Consider the following 18,808-nt stretch of genomic DNA (forward strand, 5'->3'; position numbering starts at 1 on the left):
AAATCCCTGGTATTAAGGAACTCTGCATGGTCAAAATAGGATTTAAGTGGTTAAGCTATGGAAGCTATTGCCCCTTCCGTACCTGCTGTGGTTTCTGTTGTTGATTCATGAATGTTTATCCAGAGTTTAGGGAGCAGCAACAGTTCAAAACTCAGAGAACCACAGGCAAACAGATTAATGTAGGAAACCAACAGAGTCCACTCAAACACCAGGCAGAGCGATGGACAGGCAGTTGATGTGGGATTTAGTGGAGCCAAGGCATACAATAGCAAGGTTCTGTAGAGTGATTATATTAAGCTTGGTTTATATTGTTTGCTTGGACGCTACCAGACTAGCATCCTGAGATTGTTGTGTGAACTCAGGAGAAGAACAATGACTAATTCATGGCTTTTCATGATGCGTTAGTGTATAGAACGAGACGGATAAGTATACCGCTGCTGCTGCGGTGTCTTACAATTAATGATAGAAGATGAATAATAAATGTGTTAGTATCATAGCAGGAACCAGCACAGATCCCCAGCCTAACTGAATATGAAAACAGGCGAGACAACAAGGAAGAGCCATTATGATTTTATGACATCGACGTATTTCATGAATAACAGAAAGATATTAACAGTGGTGGAAAAAGTACTCGCATCTTTTACTTAAGTAAAAGTATCAAATACTCTGTTACAAGTAAAAGTCCGGAAATCTAAATTTTATTGAGTAAAAGTACAAAAGCATTGGCATCAAAATGTACTTAAAGTACCAAAAGTAAAAGTACTCATTGTGCAGAATGTCCCATTTCACAAGTTCATAATGTATACAAATATTTTGAAAATAGCTGATCTACAAGCTCACAATGCGTCGCATCGCGACGCATTGTGATCGGCTATTTTCAAATGGCCGAAATATTTATAGGACTGAAGTGGTTAATGTATTTTTTGTGATAATAATCTAAATCTGCAAAGTAAGCTGTCAAATAAGTAGAGTAAAAGTACAAGATTTGCCTATGAGAAGTAGTGGAGTAGAAGTAAAAGTATTGAAAATGGGAAATACTCCAGTAAAGTAAAAATTCCTCATAAGTCAGTACTTGCACTTAGTTACACTACTGGATATTGAGCAACTCTCTATATCGCTCCACTATTGCAGGAATACAAAGCCTGCAACCTGGAGCCCTGTCCGGAGGTGAAGCGGAACACCCCGTGGACCCCGTGGATGCCCGTCAACGTCACGCAGGGCGGCGCGCGCCAGGAGCAGCGGGTGCGCTACATGTGCCGCGCCCACCTGGCCGACCCGCACGAGCTGCAGATCGGGCGGAGGAAGGTGGAGACGCGCTTCTGCCCCAACGACGGCACGGCCGCCTGCGAGACTGACAGTAAGAGACGCGTGATGGTGGACATATACCAAGGGGCCAGCTTCTGAGTTGTAAATTGAGTCTATATAGGAAATGACAGTTTCATATGAATGGCCTGTAGTCTCGCTGTTTTACCCCTGCTGGTGTCGGAAAGAATTTCTCTCCATTCAAGTGGTTGGGTTTTTGCTGAACTTTAGACTTTTATTACCTTAATAAACATTGTCATACATACTATATGCTTCCAGTCGCTAGTTTAACTCATTAACTGCCATGGACAAATTAATTCGTCAAAATCTGCTATAGCCCAGCCAGTTAAAAATAAAGTTTTTTTTAATAGATTGTTTTCGCACAGAACCAGAGATAACGTGATCTGAAGATGTGCTGCTCCATTCACTCCCCGGTTAACTTATTGCTTAAAAATGCTCTATCTCGGCTCCTGTGTACTTTCTTTTTACACTATATATTTTTGGCAAAACATGCTATTTTCAACTATGGAACGGATTACCGCTATTGGATAAAAAAAACTAATGTTTTGCCCCATTCTACAAGACCCCTGTGTATGTAATGAGGGGATCACTGTGCGGATAGCATTCACAGAAAATATTCCATGATTTTTCAAAGGTTGATCAAATCGCTCGTTTTTGCTGGCAGTGGCGCAACACTATTACACTATTACTCTGGCAGTTAAAGAGTTAAAGTCTTCTTTCCATCACCATGATGTGCGTTTTGGTAAATTATGGTCCCGTTTATCTTAAAATTGATGATAAAGTAGGGTATGCTGTAGGAGAAGCTACCTTGTGATGATTTGATTGACAAGCTACACAACCAATCGCATTCATTCCCCACCCCCGCTCTGGTCCCAACCAATAGCATTCATTTCCGGTTGCATAGGATATGACACGATATGACGTGATTTAGAAAGATGGCGGATTTGAAATGGCTGAAAAATAGGCTTCATTTATGGTCTGTAGAGTCTATGGGCGTAACTTTGTCCATTCTTTTTTACGGTCTATGGGACATACAGAGGGTCTTCTGTGGATTTGCCACTAGCAAAGTACCCCTGCCTGTAGCCCAGAAGCCTAATATCTCACATCCTAGGGGGAGATTCCCCTTTGGATGAGCGGAAGATGTGTGCTTTGAATCAAGTTGCGTACTCATGAGTAACCAAGACGCCACTATTCATGGGTTTGAATCTGGCTCATGACTCTCTGTCATATCTTGGCTCTTGGTTCTTTCTTGTCTCTCTCTGATTAACTTTCATATTAAACAGAAATGCCTTTTTTGTGGCTCTATAGTAGGCAGTGCAGTCTGGAAGAGGGCGTTAGTCTGTGTGTCTGCCATATGTCCTGTGCACACTGCCAGTAGGCCACAGAAGTCATTTTATAACGCAAGTCAATGGGGCTCTGATTGGGCTGAAACATTGCCCAAATGATGAGTCATACTTCATAATGTCATAGACGACTGACATCATCATAGATGACTAGATGTCACAGGCTGGCCACATGAAGTCCAAGGTCCACATTGGAGCCACACCATTCCCATGTGGATAGAGATCCACACGATTGGATTTAGAAATAATAATCAACCATGTGTTGGTTTTCAATGAGAGAATATTCAGAATGAAGGAAGGAATGTGATAAATATAAATAAGCGACTGGACCAAAAGGCGCAGGCACATACACACACGCATACGTCACACGCACATGCCTGCGCATACGCTTGCACGCAGATGAGCTTATGCTCGTCTGCGTATCCCCCCCCCCCCCCACACACACACACACACACACACACAGACAGTGTACAGGACCGTAACATTCTGTCTGTTAGATCACGGTCACAGTCCAGTGGTGTGTGTGTGCGTGTGCGTGTGCGTGTGCGTGTGCGTGTGCGTGTGCGTGTGTGTGTGTGTGTGTGTGTGTGTGGGGGTGTGTGTGTGTGAGTGCGTGAGTGCGTCAGAGAGGGGAGAGAGAAGGGCAAGACTATTCAGGGTTGCAGCCCTTTGCTCTCCTCTGCTACCTTTTCCTCTGCCCTCTGCCCCTCAATGGATTACCTGTCTGCCCGTGTCAATCCCCTGGAGGCTCCTCCAGCGTGCTGCCACCCTGATGGAACAGCACCGCCAAGGAAGAGCCACACATTGAGATGAACCCATTAAGACCTGAGGCCGATTCTACAAAATCTCTTCTAAATTCTAACAGTCTTTTGAAGAAAAAAAAAACGTATGTTGCTATAATATCAATGGTGCTCAAACTTTTTCATGTCAAGGACCACTCAAAAGGATATGTATTTGGCCGCGGACCCCCCCATCTCAAAATATTTTGTTCCGGGACCCCCCCCAGAAGCAAAGATTTGAGTTACAAATGTTCCCTTTAAAAAATATATAAATTCAAAGATTTGCATTTTTTTTCCTACGCTTGTAGTCATGTGCATGACGTCTCCATTTCTGTGCGAGGGAGTGTGGTAGTTTCATGATGACCAACTCTAAGGTGTTTGGATAATCTAGGACTCGCTGAGCTGTCTCACAGCTCTGACAAACGACCAGGAACAACGTACTGTATAGGCACTTAAGGCTTGATGATCGTCTCCTAACCCTTTCATATACACAGCCTTAGAGATAGCAGTTGTGGATCCAAATTGTTCTGTTAGTAATTGTATGACCTTCTTATACCCTCTGGAGAGGGAATCCATGTTTTGACAGGCTCTAGCTATGCAACTTGCCTTGCCAGTTGTATACTGTTCCAGGTAAGCTAACTTTTCCTCAGCTTGGTTAGTTTTGTCGGCGATATTCCTTACGAAATCGCTCAACCAGTCTGTGAACTTTAATGCGTTTCTCTTAAATGTCATAGATCTACTGTAGGAGGAAAGGTAGTTTGTTGGTGGTTATCCATCAGTTTTTCTAGCACATCATGTGCATTACCTCTTGGGTGCGATGCTTGGCATAAAGGGCCACGAGGTACATCTTGGTATATATCAGTTTCGTCATCCGATTCCTCTGAACCAGATCCAGGCCTTGGGGTAGAAGTCGCATACTCCCGGCTCCTCCATTGTGGAGCAGAGCAGACAAGACTATCTTCTACTGCATCTGTTGATGCATTAACAATAACCTCAGCCACCTCTTGGGCAGGTTGGGTAGGGTTTGGCGTTGGCTTAAGGCTCCGAAGTATGTTTTCCATACGTTCCATACCTTGACAAAACCCTTGCCTGAAATCGTCCAGATCTCTCTGGGTGCATTTCATCTCACTCCTGATCCTGTAGTCTTGGTGACGAGCGGAGTAGGAAATCATCCGCTTCGTCCTCCACGTTTGGAGGTAATGTGCTGTCTCGATGGCATATCCTTTCCCTGGCAGCGATACCAATCTCTCAGGTCAAGCGCTGGTTGGTCACTTTATATCCTGGCTTGCGAAGGACAAAAACGTTGGGGAGGAACAGTGATTTTGTTAGAGTTAGGGGTAGCAGTAACGGTTCAGAGGTGTCCGGATAGAGACATGTAAATCAGCTCGTTCCGTTGTTGCCAGGTCCCAGATATAAAGATATCTCCTATTAACTGAAATTAATTGAAATGTTGGTGCCACTATATATGACTATGAATTGAATACCAAGGACCTCAATGGAAACAAGACCGCAAGGACTTTTTTGAACGGACCTTTTCGACAAAGTATTTTAAATGTAACTGTGCTGAGTCACGTGATGTGTTCGAACAAGATGGCTGCGTAAGGAGATCGTCTCTCGCGCCTAAGTCACTATCCGCTATATTCTATAGTAGGGAACTCGAATTCGTTTGGACTTATTTGGAAAAAAGGTGCAGTAGGGTACAGCAATGTCGAAAAATACCAGAAATTCTACTTATGTGTCGAAACCAAGCACTACCAGCACACGTGGTGGCGGCGCGTCGGCTAGCGACACTGCTAATGCTAACACCGGCAACGCTCAGAGTAATCCGGCGTCGAGTAATCCGGCATCGCCGGCCCCGTCTCATTCATCCAGTGATCACGGGGAACTCGGCCCCAGCTCTCTATCTGGTGAGGTGGCTAGGGAATTCGCCAAACTCACTGCTTTAATCCTGGCCAAATCAGAGGCTCATGACAAAAAGCTGGAGGAGATAGGAGTAACGACGCGGGCTACAGACAACAAGCTAGCAGTCATGGCTAACCGCATAACCCAGGTTGAGGCCCGTGTGGAATTTCTGGACGTGGCGGTGGGTGAGATGCGTGCGGTTCCGATCGCTGCTGCAGCGGAGGTCGAGGCTATGCGGCTAAGAATCGACGAGATTGACAATTACGGGAGGAGAGAAAATTTACGCTTTGTGGGCTTCCCGGAGGCGTGTGAAGGAAATGATACCATTGCGTTCCTGTGTGAGGTTCTACCGGCGGTTCTGAAGGTAGAATTCCCGATCGGCTTGGAGTTCCAGAGGGCCCATCGTCTAGGTGCCGTGCGTGGAGGGGCTGGTGCCAACCAATCCGCGGCGGGGAGAACCATCATCGCCAGGTTCCTGAGGTTTCAGGATCGGAACCGAGTCGCCGACGCAGCACGCAAGATGGGGAACGTCATGTGGGATGGTCACCGCATAATGGTCTTTCCTGACTACTCGAAGATGATCAGCGAACGGCGTGGGCAGTTTAAAGAATGTAAGCGGGTTCTGCACGAGAAGAACATTCGCTTTACTCTGAATTACCCCGCGGTTCTGGTTGTTCGCTCGGCGCAGGGCCAGCGCCGGTTCGAAGACGCCTCAGACGCCCTGGCCTACATACATTCTCTCGGGTAACGTTGTACCTTCATGTCATCTGATAAGTTTAGCCGTGTGTATTCTACATTTGGACTCTTAAACCTGGACTGAGTCTGTTTCGTTTCAGTTTTTGCCTCAATGTACTCAAAGTAACTAGGTTATGGGTTATTTGAGGAGTTTGTATTTTATTTAATTTTTTGCCGTGCTCTTCTTAAAGGGGAAATCCACCCATTTTCAATATTTAACTATGTCATTAATATAGCATAAAGGAGTTGTGTGGAAATAAGAAAAAAATTAAAAAAAAATTAACATTGCAAAAAAATTTAACATTGCAAAAAAATTAACATTGCAAATTACACTGTGATGACTCATCATGGTGTAATTTGCAATGTAAATTTTTTTGCAATGTTAAATTTTTTTGCAATGTTATTTTTTTAAAAAAAAAAATCTTATTTCCACACAACTCCTTTATGCTATATTAATGACATAGTTAAATATTGAAAATGGGTGGATTTCCCCTTTAAGCCTGGATTGAGTCGGTTCTGTTTTAGTTTTGCACCACAGTGCCCAAAATAACTAGGTTACGGTTTATTTAAATGACTATTTTTGTAATATTTATTTAACTTTTACTTTCAAACCAGGACTGGGTCTGATTGTCGTGTTTCAGTTTTTTGCTTTATTGCACTCAAAGTAACTAGGTTATGGTTTATATGAGGCTTCTGTATTTTACTTATTTATTTATTTTTCGTGTCTTGCTCCTAAACTTGGATCGAATCTGTTCTGATTTAGTATTGCTCCATTGTGCCCGAAGTAACTAGGTTACGGTTTATTTAAATAACTATTTCATTTATTTTATTATTTAGTCAATTGTACTTTTTCATGGTGAAACCAGAAAGTGGTTGTAACGAAGCCCGTTTTGTTTTCATTTTAAAAAAAATGTGATAACGTGAGGGATTTGTATTTTGTACCGATGTATAAAAGAAAGAGGGTTAATTAGTATGGAGGAGCACTGTTCACAGAGCAATTTTTTACTTTATTGATGTTCAGGACGTAGGACTCTCATTTGTAACCCTCATTGTGGAGTGAGACTCAAAGGCGCTAACCGTGCTTTTTTGTTTTGTTTTAGCCTCTCTCCTTTTTTCTTCTCTCCCCTTCCTCTGTCGTGCTGCTCCCTGGAGTAAGCTGTGACGTCATGCGCTGTTTTGTGTGGTGTGTGTGTGTGTGTGTGTGTGTGTGTGTGTGTGTGTGTGTGTGTGTGTGTGTGTGTGTCTGCCTGTGTGTCTGCGTGTGTGTGTGTGTGTGGGGGGGGTGTGTGAGTATGGGGGAGGAATACTTCTTGACATTTCTGCTTAACTGAGAACGCGAGTGGGGTGGGGGGTGGGGGGTGGGGGGGGGTTCATGTGTGATAAATGTGTGGACGTGTGAGTGGAGTTTGGTTAGTGTGTTTGTTAAGAAGGGAGATAAATACACACTGGAGTCTCTGGGTTTGTGTGTGAATGGGCATGTATGCACAGGCTTATTAGAAACGGTCAGACAATTGATGTTTTAATTCCAAAAGGTTTTTACTGTCTTGTGGATGTTGTTTTTCTTTTCTTTTCCATATCTTTTTTATTCTTAAAAAATCTTTTTTGTATGTTTGCTTGAATGGAATGCTCAGTGTTAAAGGCCAAAGGTTTTCGTTTCTAATTGTTTTTCTAAAAAAATCCTGTACTTAATGTCTTACACATCAACAACAAATCTTTATATTTATATTGTGGAAGAATGCATATCTTAACATCATATTGTGTAGTTAGAGGAGGGGGGGGGGATATGTGGGGACTAAGGGGGCTCGAGGGCATTGCAATTGTTTTATTTCTATTTTTATTTTTCATACGAAATCCCATGTCACTGCATTTTTTCTATTTTTGGTATTACTCAAGGATGGGCTTGAATAACTTAGAACCAGGTTTTCGATGTTTTTATTGGTAATGTTAATACCACTCTGTTTTGTCAATACCATGGCCGCTGTGCCTGCTGCACTGTTTTATAGAAGTTCCTTGCTATATTGTTTACTTATACTACGGGGATGGGGATATTTTGTCCCCACTCCGGCATACTGGTTTTGGAGTAGCGGATGGGGGGTGGGTGTGGGTGGGATAGGGTTTCTGCAGCCGTTAGTTAGAGGATCACGGACCAAGCTAAGGGTAGGGGAAGCGTCTGCTTTTTCAGGCGTATTTTTGTTCTTCGTGGTTTTTACGTTTTTTGTTGTGAGGAGTATATGTTTCACAGTGATGCTCATATGTGTTTGTTTTGTGTGCACAGAGTAGGGAAGCTGCAGTTTGGCCTTGGTGTTATCCAACAGACATCATGTCAGGCACTAACGCAGGGTTGAGGCTTATGAGCTGGAACGTCAGAGGTCTTAATGATGTGATCAAGAGGAAGAAGGTCTTAGCCTTCATCAAAGCTAAGAAATGTGACATAGTGTTTATGCAGGAGACCCACTTGGTAGAACAGGAAACTAAGAAGCTTTGTAGAGACTGGGTGGGGTTTGTTGGAGCCGCATGTGGCAACAGTAAGAGCAGAGGTGTGGTGACTTTGATTAGTAAGCACTTGCAATTTAAATGCCTTAAAGAAAGCACAGATGAGGATGGGAGAATTCTGGTTATGCTTTGTCAGATTCAGGGCAATAGTGTTATTCTGGCTAATGTGTACGCACCAAACGTTGATGACCCCTCGTTTTTTGGCGTCCTTGAGAGGATGCTGAGTGCGATGGGGGATCATCCGATTATCTTGGGTTCTGATCTAAACGAGGTCATGGACAAAGTCACGGACCGTAGTTCTACACTGGTTAGGTCATCCAGGGCACAGGGCGCATTAGTAGACATGACAAAGGACCTGGGTCTGGTAGATATTTGGCGCATACAGAACCCTACAACTAGAGACTACACCTTCTTTAGCCCTCCCCATGGCTCCTTTAGCAGAATCGATTATTTTTTGGTCTCACAGTCATTGGTGTCCTCTGTCTTGTCAGCTGAAATCGGCAATAGAATCATTTCAGATCATAGCCCAATTTATTTGAATGTGACGTCATTTCGTAGGCCAGAAAGAACATCTAGGTGGAGACTCAACTCTAGCTTACTGTTGGATGAGACCTTCAAGGAATCACTGAGAGCTCAAATCAATTTGTATATCGACACTAATGTGCCAACAGCGCCATCGGCAGGAATAGCGTGGGAAGCTTTGAAAAGTTTTTTGAGAGGTTATATAATTCAACATGCATCGTTTAAGAAAAAACAAAATGTAGCTAAACTACAGGAGTTAGAAAAGAAAATTGGCATTGCAGAAGAGAAACTCAAAAGTAGTGTGTCCTCAGAAAATTTGACAACCCTAACCAAGCTAAAATACGACTATAATTTAATTATGACCCAGAGGGCAGAATTCTCCCTATTTAGGGCGAGACAGAAATATTTTGAAGAAGGGGACAAGGCCGGGAGATTACTCGCTAGATACATAAAACAGAGGGAGGCAATGAGCGCAATCCCCGTCATTAGGGGAGGGGATGGTCGTCTTGTAGCTGATCCAAGGGAGATTAATTCAGAGTTTCGGGAGTTTTATAACCACCTATATACCTCCGAGACGGAAGTTGGCGGAGAGGAGATAACCACTTTTCTTTCCACCCTTGACTTACCGAGGCTTTCTGAGGATCAGGTTAAAGGTCTTGACCTGCCCATTACTGAGGGAGAGATAATGGAAGTTATTAGGATGCTACCCACTAGCAAGGCCCCGGGCTTGGACGGCTTTACCTCAGAATTTTACAAGGCATACACAGAGGAACTAGCACCGCTACTATTAAGAACATATAACGAGGCTTTTGAAAAAGGACATCTCCCTCCCTCTTTAACCGAAGCGGTTATTACACTCATCCCAAAAGAAGGGCGGGACCCCTTAGACTGTAAGAACTATAGGCCAATTAGCTTAACCTCATGTGACAGTAAAATTTTGTCAAAGATACTAGCTAACCGTCTGGACAAGGTCATTACATCATTGATTCATCCGGATCAGGTGGGCTTTATACGATCCCGCTCCTCGTCAGATAATGTAAGGCGTTTGGTTGATATTATGTGGGCCACTCAGGAAGACTCCGCCCCTTTGGCGGCCATTTCTTTAGACGCAGAAAAGGCATTCGACAGGGTTGAATGGCAGTACTTGCTCTCTGCCCTGGGAAGTTTCGGCTTCAGTAAGAACTTTATTAAGTGGATCGGACTTATTTATACTCATCCTACTGCATCAGTAATGACCAATGGTCTCATATCCGCGCCGTTTCGGTTGGGAAGGGGGACAAGGCAGGGAGATCCGGCCTCGCCCTTACTCTTCGCCGTCGCCCTGGAGCCCTTGGCGGCCGCAATTCGCAAAGATCGGGCATTCCCAGGCATCACATTAGGTGATAAGTGTCATAAATTGATGTTGTATGCCGATGACATACTTTTGTTTGTCTCCGACCCGGAGCGCTCCCTCCCCGCTTTGCTTAATATTATTGACACTTTCTCTTCCATATCAGGGTACAAGGTGAACTGGTCAAAATCGGAGGCCCTACCACTCACGTCTTACTGTCCTAAAACACTATTTCAGACCGGCTCCTTTGAATGGCCCAAAAAGGGACTAAAGTATCTAGGCATAACCTTCCCTCCTAAATTGGTCGATCTAGTGAAGACGAACTTTGACCCAATTCTGGATAAACTACGAACCGATGTAGAGAGATGGTCTCCATTGTTTCTATCAATGTGGGGAAAGGCGAACATTATTAAAATGAACTGTGTTCCAAGACTCAATTATCTACTCCAGGCCCTTCCGGTTAAAATCCCACTACAATATTTCAAACAATTTGATCAAATTTGTAGTAAATTCCTGTGGAACAACAAACGCCCCAGAATGAAACTGAAAAAACTCCAGAGGCCAGTGGATAAAGGTGGCTTGGGTGTACCTAATCTCCTACTTTACCACTATGCATTTACCATGAGACATATGGTACAGTGGTCTCTCCCGCCGGAAAGGGCTCCGCCATGGTTTAGTTTGGAGAGCGCACTATGTGCACCTGTCAGACCTATCGACTGTCTTTCAACCAAACTAGACTCAATTAGTCGTTCCCATCCAATTGTGTCTCATATTCATTGGGTTTGGAAGACGATATCCCGCATGTTTAAATTCAATCCGTTTCTCCACTCGGCGGCTGGAATATGGCATAATCCTAAACTCTGTATAGGGAAAGAGCCTTTTCATTGGGAAGCATGGTCTCAACGGGGAATTACAATATTAGGAGATTTATACCAGGAAAACACTCTAAAATCCTTCGAAGAACTCAAGACAGAATTTGACCTGCCCAATGGCCACTTTTGGCAATATTTGCAACTACGGCATCTTCTGGTTAAGACCTTTGGATCTCTCACTGTAGGCCCCCCCAAGATTGAAAAGGTGGAGATGATCCTTAGAATCTTCGGACAGGGGCATGAGGCTTCCACATACTATGCCATGCTCCTGGAGGTCTCTGACTCTAACATGATGGTGTCTAAAACACCTTGGGAAAGGGACCTTGGTGTTTCAATTTCAGACGAGGAATGGGCTAAAATCCTTAGGAACGGCAAGAAAATGTCTAGAGAGCTGCGTACGAGATTGATTCAATTTAAAATTATAAATAGGATTTATTGGACCCCGTCAAGACTATTTAGAGTGGGCCTTATCGAGAGCCCGGAGTGTTGGAGGTGTCAGGATAGAGATGGTACTTTAATGCATATTCTGTGGAGTTGTCCAAAAATCCAGGTCTATTGGGCTGCTATACATGTGAAGCTAGAGAGGATGACAGGGTTAGTTATCCCCTTCTCACCCAGGCTCTTTATCCTGGGCGACCCGTCCACTTTAAGAACTGTTTCGCCCGCCTTGGCTGAGTGGATTCAAACGGCCCTTATGCTAGGCAGGAGACTGGTGGTAAGGGCCTGGAAGGACCCATCCGCACCGGCTCCTTCTCTGTGGTTTACTTCCTTGGGTCAACTGGCCGCATATGAAAGATTGTCTTATAGATTGCTCAACAGGATGGATAAATATGATTTAAAATGGGGACATTATCATCTACACTCTATGGGTCTAGGATGACGTTTCCGGCTCAGTGAGCTTCAATAACCAGAAAGTAACTTGGGTTAGATTTGTCGGGGGTAGGACTGGGGTGGACTGCGGGTGGTATGCTTTAGTGCGCTGTATTTTTGATTTCTCTTTTCTTTAAAGTTTTTATGTTTTTATGTCTTTATGGTTTCAAGGTGTGTTTATTTGTATTTTGTGTATGGTATGTCTTGTCTCGTTTAATTACCAGCAGTGTCGATATTTGAATATGATTGTTATTGTGTTTATTGTATGTCTTGTCTAAATATCCTTGCATCAAAGTTGAAAAAAAAATCCTGTATGTTTGTCAAAAAAGATGAAAAATAAAGTACAAATCGTAAAAAAAATAAATGTAACTGTGCTGTTTCACATTTTTTGCCCAATAAAATATTCAATCAATCAATCAATCAATACAGACTCTGTAAAAGGTAGTTAGAACAGATTCTTGAGTAAACTCCGACTCTTATAGCCTAATGTTACCTTTACCACTGTTACAATGACCTGTTCACATTTGGTGGCATCATTGGCATGGCCCATATACAGTAGAGTATTCCTTTCTAGGGAAAGTCCCATATACGGATATACAGTATGTATGGGTCTCTTCACCGCAGAACAATGGGATTTCCTGGGGCATTTTTGGACATTCTTGGAAATAATGGCATGCCCAAAATAGGGATACCAGGTGGTTAAGAGAAACAACAAAGAGACGACTTGAGGTTGGAAAGAGAGAGGGAGGGAACTGTCAAGACAGAGAGAATTGTTTCAGTTCTGTATGCCGGTTGAACCCATGTCAACAGGCATGAAAATGTGTTAATGAATCTGTTTGAATATGTATATAAAATTTTATTGCATCAACACATTTCTCGTATTCTTTCCTTTAAAAAAAATATTGATAGAAACCCTGTATTATAGCTGGTTAACCCTTTCTTTTCCCCATACTGCAGCTCTGGTTGAGGACCTACTGAAGACTCCAGTGGTGAGAGTTGCAGGGGCTGGCTGGTCTCAGTGGGAGACCTGGTCTAGCTGTTCTCAGACCTGTGCCAAGGGATACCGGACGCGCCGGCGCACCTGCTCCACAGCGGAGGGCAAGAGCTCCCCTGTGTCCTGCCGCGGCTCCCCCATAGAGTACCAAGACTGCAACATACAGGCCTGCCCTGGTGAGAGCAAAAATACAGTACATGTCTGCTTGCAGTACTGCAAACTGTGTGTGTGTGTGTGTGTGTGTGTGGGTGTGGGTGTGGGTGTGTGTGTGTGTGTGTGTGTGCGCGCGCGCGCGTGTGTCTGTGTGTCACCGCTTTTGGTGTGACACGCGGCTGACGTTATTACTGGTCTTGTTTACATTCATTTGTTGCACGTGTGCGACATAGAGATTGAAAGAAGACAGAGGTTGCCCTTTAGTACGGTCGTGGAAGTATTCACACTATTTTTGGATTTATTGGTGAAAGGTCATGTCACGTCAATGCAAATTAGCCTTGGTGAAGCCCAGCACAGCTCCACAACGCGCAAAAATAATCTAACAAGTTACTTTTCTCAGAAGGTAATCCTGTAACGTATTACGTAACAGAATACTTTTTGATGGCAGTAATCCTGTAACGTAACAAGTTACTTTTAAAAGTAATGTTACCCAACACTGGGTATATGTATATAAAATACATATACTTTATATACAGTACATGTATATAATACATGCCTAAAGTGTACACATGCTCCTTTTTAACCACACACACAAAAAAAACTTGCACAACAGTTCAATTAAGCTTTTTTTTCAAACTCCATATACACAGTAAGTGTGTAAAGAACACTTAAACATAATTGAGTTTCCTTTCTTTTTTTTACGAACACACACACACACACAGTGTCACATACAGGGCGATTCAGCACCTGCGAGGCTGCCGTGTGCAGTACTACCGAGTGCATCATTATCTCCATTAGCTAATGGCTAACAGCAGCAGCAGCAGCAGCAGTGCGTTCTTCGCTCGCTGACGTTAGGTTGCTTCAATCTGCTCATCAGAACATAATAAGCAGACCTGTGCCTGCTGCGCTAATGCACTGACAGCCCACGCTCATTAGACTGGACTCAGGACAGGTACTGTATGTACACACACACACACACACACGTGTACACGTCTACGTGAGAGACACACTTACATGGGCTAATAATGTAAACACAATACGGTACCCTGCTCTGTACACGTGAAAAAAATATATCACACAAGCATATTTGCATACACGTACTGTATCTCTACACACACACACACACACACACACACACGCACACACGCACACTCGCGCACGTTCCCGCAGAGCATTCAGTCTTTATAAATAGGCCAGTATCTGTGCTAAAGGCTAACTTTGAATATTTATGAACGACACCTCATGAATAAATGATTTATCATTGGCTGCTAATCAAATCCCCCCGGTAGCGTTATATTCAAATGATCTACCATTGGTTATAGTGGGGTCAGTTGAAAGTCTCTGTTAGCCTGACACGCCGGAGCCAGGAACAACACTGTTGACCACTGTTTCACGGGCCCAATTTTATGTGTCGCAACTCGCAAGTAAATATCCCTGTACCCCGCCTCAAGAAAAACACATTTCCATGAATTTAAAACAAATTGAAACATTTTTCAAAAGATAAATGTTTCAAAGATATTACACTGCTGTAGGCTGCAGGTATCTGCAGTTTAGTCATGGACGTCACATGTCCAACTATCTCCCAGTGTCTGTCAGGGAGGATGACAAGGACGATGACAAAAGAGAAAATTAGTGAGATGAGATCATACTGTAAGTGGTGATGAGATTAAAGACAGGGATGGAGGTGAGGGGGGAGATTTAAACAAATAGTGTGCATGCGTGCATGCATGTGCACATGTGTGTGTGTGTGTGTGTGTGTGTGTGTGTGTGTGTGTGTGTGTGTGTGTGTGTGTGTGTGTGTCATTCTGAATGTGCCGTGTGTGAGAGAGAGGGTGGAGATGGAGAATAAATGCAAGAGAGTGAAAGGACATGGGGACATAAAAGACAGACAGAGAGACAGACAGACAGACAGGCAGACAGACAGACAGGCAGGCAGGCAGGCAGGCAGGCAGGCAGGCAGGCAGGCAGGCAGGCAGGCAGAGGTCGTATCAACTGGACAGTACTCGCCCTTCAGAATGTGCTCCGTGTACTGTACCACCACATCTTTTACCCTTTTTCACACATATTCCTTTATCCCAGAGTCCCTCCTTTCAGCCGTCTGTGTAAACCCTCACAACAGAAGAAGAAGAAGGCATGTGCTCCCAAGCATAACAGAGACAGTTGCTTAGGGAGCTACTATGCAGTGTGTGAACTTGAATTCTCTTTTCTGATTATCTTTTACGGTCCTGCACCTGACCAATATTTTTTGGATGTGCATGTTCTATTTGTGAGTTCTGTTTGCAGAGCAGTCATCCGGTCAATCGCTCATCCAGTCATTAACCACTTAAACCCTATATACTTCGTTGACTGGTGTCCCCCTGGGCTCTATCCTTCCTTGGTCCTAAAAAAAATATCCTCTACCGTTGTGAGCTTGTAGATCAGCTAAAATTGTTGGCAAATGTTTGCCTATTATGACATGCCCACTAAAAGCGATGCTATGGTTCAAGTGGTTGAGTCATTCAAAGCCACAGTCAGAACAGTGATCACTGGGGGGGGGGGGGTGGGATTGTTACCTGGCAACCAGCTCTGCCCCACCTACGTTCTCCTCCACATTGAGATCACATGGACACCAACCAGAAAGACATTCATTCATTCATCCATCCATCCATCCATCCATCCATCCATCCATCCATCCATCAGAATCAGAATCAGTTTTATTGTCACATCACAGGTTTACAAGGTAAAGAAGTGGGTGAAATTCGTTTTTGTACATCGTTCCCATCGCAACGTTAATTTCCATAGAAAGAAGAGGGGGGGGGGGGAGAAGAAGAAGAGGGGTGGGGGGCAAGTGGGAAGGAGATCAAAACAAGAGAGCAACAGAAGGCCAGACAAGTTATCTACATATTTACAAAGTACCTGAGATAATAAAAAACTAAGGTGCCTGAGCATAGCAGCAATGTATGTATACTGTGCATGTTATACTTATACTGTGCATGATATACATATGGACGTTAAGGTGCTTAGAGAAAAAAAAAGCACAATAAAAAAGACAAAAAAGTCAGTGCGTTATACATGGGATTAAGGTGCAAAAGGTCAGTGCGTGTCCACCTAGGGTGGACTGACCCTAGTATAATCCGCAAGTAGCTCCATGAGGGACATCCATCCATCCATCCATCCAGTCAGTCAGTCAGTCAGTCAGTCAGACTTGTATTAATCCTGAGCATCATGTTTTTAATGTAAGGATTAATGTAAATCATTGGATGTTTTTTATTTCCTTTTTGTGCGTGTGTGTGTGTGTGTGTGTGCGTGTGTGTGGTAGTTACCGGCGCCTGGTCATGCTGGTCATCTTGGTCCCAGTGTTCGGTGGGCTGTGGAGGCGGTCACTACCAACGGACCCGCTCCTGCAACAACCCCACCCCCGCCAATGGAGGAGACATCTGTATAGGACTCCACACTGAGGAGGCTCTGTGCAACACACACACCTGTGATGGTGAGCCTACGCACGCACACACGCGTGCTCACACACGCGTGCTCACACACACACGCGCGCTGCGCCCGCGAATGAACATGACACCACTGCCGGTGGTATTTGCCCAGCCAATCAACCGAGCCCCCCGCCCCCGCAAGCTGCCCTTTCAGTATCATCCTCTGTTCTCTGTCTCTCCTCTCTGATGTCCCTTTTCTAATTAATTAAGCACTGAGTCATGGAAGGAGAAGAAGTGTCTTTTTATGATGTCATTTCCCTGCTGCCTCCCCTGGTCTCCTGCTGTGTGAACAGAGCCAGGGGCGTTGAGAGCAGTGTGCTGAGCTGAGCACTATATAACCCCCTTTGAACAGGTTCCAATACCGTGCTGTTGCGTGTTTTCGTGCACCTGCAGTATGTGTGTTTGTACGCACACACACAACACGCACATACACTATTAATTCTGACTCCAGAAGAGGAATGAGATGCCAGATTCAAACGGTTGTTTCCCCTTAACCTTCTTCCCTCCCGAAGCCGCCGTTCATTTCAAATTAGCTCGACTGTCACTCACAGGCGACATAATGCTCACAGTCAGCCTGTCTCTAATTACAGACAAAAGAAAGGTAAATGGCTTTCTGTTTGGCTTTTCTCTGCCTTTTTCTGTCCTGATGCTAATCAGACCCCCTCATCAGGTTAATGTTTTCCCTGTTTGACGCGGGGCCCCGCATGGATTGACTGTCTTGTGTGCTAACGACCCCGCTGCTCATTTATCCCATTAGGACCGGGAACTCAGCATTTTCGGTTTCTTTGGCTATAAAAAAAATAGCAGATATTCAAGCGGCTATGAGCTTGTAGATCTGCAAAAAAGAAATTTATTGTGGAAGATTTGTGCAAATCTTTGAATATATATATTTTTTTTTAAAGCAAACATTTGTAACACAAATCTTTGCTTTTGGGGATTCTACAAATGTCTTCTGAATCCTAACAGTTTTTTGAAAAAAACTTATGTCGCTATATCAGTGGTTCTCAAACTTTTTCATGTCAAGGACCCCCAAAATTATACGTTTTTGGCCGCGGACCCCCATCTCAAAATCTTTTGTTCCAGGGACCCCCCCAGAAGCAAAGATTTGAATTACAAATGTTCGCTTTAAAATATATATTTTCACGATTTTTCAAAAATAGCAGATCTACAAGCGCGTATGAGCTTGTAGATCTGCTATTTTTGAATGAAAAATAAATCTTAAAATGACACAGATGCGTTCCCGGTCTTAATGGGTTATTGACGGGCCACGCCGTCGGTTGCACCTATCAGGGTCCTTTTTAGCTGCTCAGCCCCTACCCAACACCCCCCACCCTGCCAGTTGCATGTGTAATTTGCCGAGCGGCCTGCGGCCCTGTCAGTCAGTCTATCTGATGCCGCTGTCACAGATGGTTTGATTAAAAGAGTCCTGCAGTAACAACAACAGAGGACGGCAGGAAGGGGACCGACGGGACAGAATGCTAAAGAGGAAGTCCCCAGAGGCCCCCCGACTCCACGGCCGAATAACGCGGGTCGACGGCGGCGGCGGTGACACAAATAAATGGAAATGAATGGGGCAATTAAAGTGTGCATTGAAACGCCGGCGGGGTTTGAGACGGGGCATGTGTGTGTTTTTTAAGATGGGTGTGTGGTGAAAGGTGAGCAGATGGTGGAGACTTGGCAGCCTGTCAGTGAGTTCCAGACTGATAGGAAAGGTAAAGGAGTTGGGCCTCGTAAAAAATAATAAAACAATAACCCCCCCAAGAAAGAAACTAATTAAAAAGAAAAATCTTCTCCTGCTTCTACTAATAAAAAAAAAAGTGCTGTCTAAAACACCTTGGATATTGGAACCGTCTTTCTTCTTTCCATTCAGCCGGCCTGTGCTCACTCAAGTCCAATTCCAAAGAGTGCAGCTGGTGCACGATTTGAACGTAGAATTAGGACTTTTTTTGGTGTGTTTTTTTCTTTACTCTTGGGAAGCAGCCTTTGTTTACCGCTCAGGCAGCCTGCTGCGGGGGGATACAACACTAA

At 44.1% G+C, this 18,808-nt stretch overlaps 1 protein-coding gene across 2 annotated transcripts in view; it reads left to right on the forward strand.

The window, feature by feature from the left end:
- sema5ba (sema domain, seven thrombospondin repeats (type 1 and type 1-like), transmembrane domain (TM) and short cytoplasmic domain, (semaphorin) 5Ba) overlaps window positions 1-18,808 on the forward strand; it is a 227,406-nt gene that overhangs the window by 195,679 nt on the left and 12,919 nt on the right. The window contains exons 17-20 of one of the 2 annotated variants that reach the window (XM_080456598.1): window positions 1,132-1,357; window positions 13,127-13,339; window positions 16,615-16,785; window positions 18,418-18,492. In XM_080456598.1, coding sequence (XP_080312724.1) covers window positions 1,132-1,357; window positions 13,127-13,339; window positions 16,615-16,785; window positions 18,418-18,492 — 685 coding nt within the window. The remainder of the gene's footprint in view (window positions 1-1,131; window positions 1,358-13,126; window positions 13,340-16,614; window positions 16,786-18,417; window positions 18,493-18,808) is intronic. The other variant, XM_080456599.1, reaches the window with a different exon arrangement.

Source organism: Gymnoscopelus braueri (assembly GCF_963280865.1).
Source record: "Gymnoscopelus braueri genome assembly, chromosome: 18".
Classification (NCBI taxonomy): domain Eukaryota; kingdom Metazoa; phylum Chordata; class Actinopteri; order Myctophiformes; family Myctophidae; genus Gymnoscopelus; species Gymnoscopelus braueri.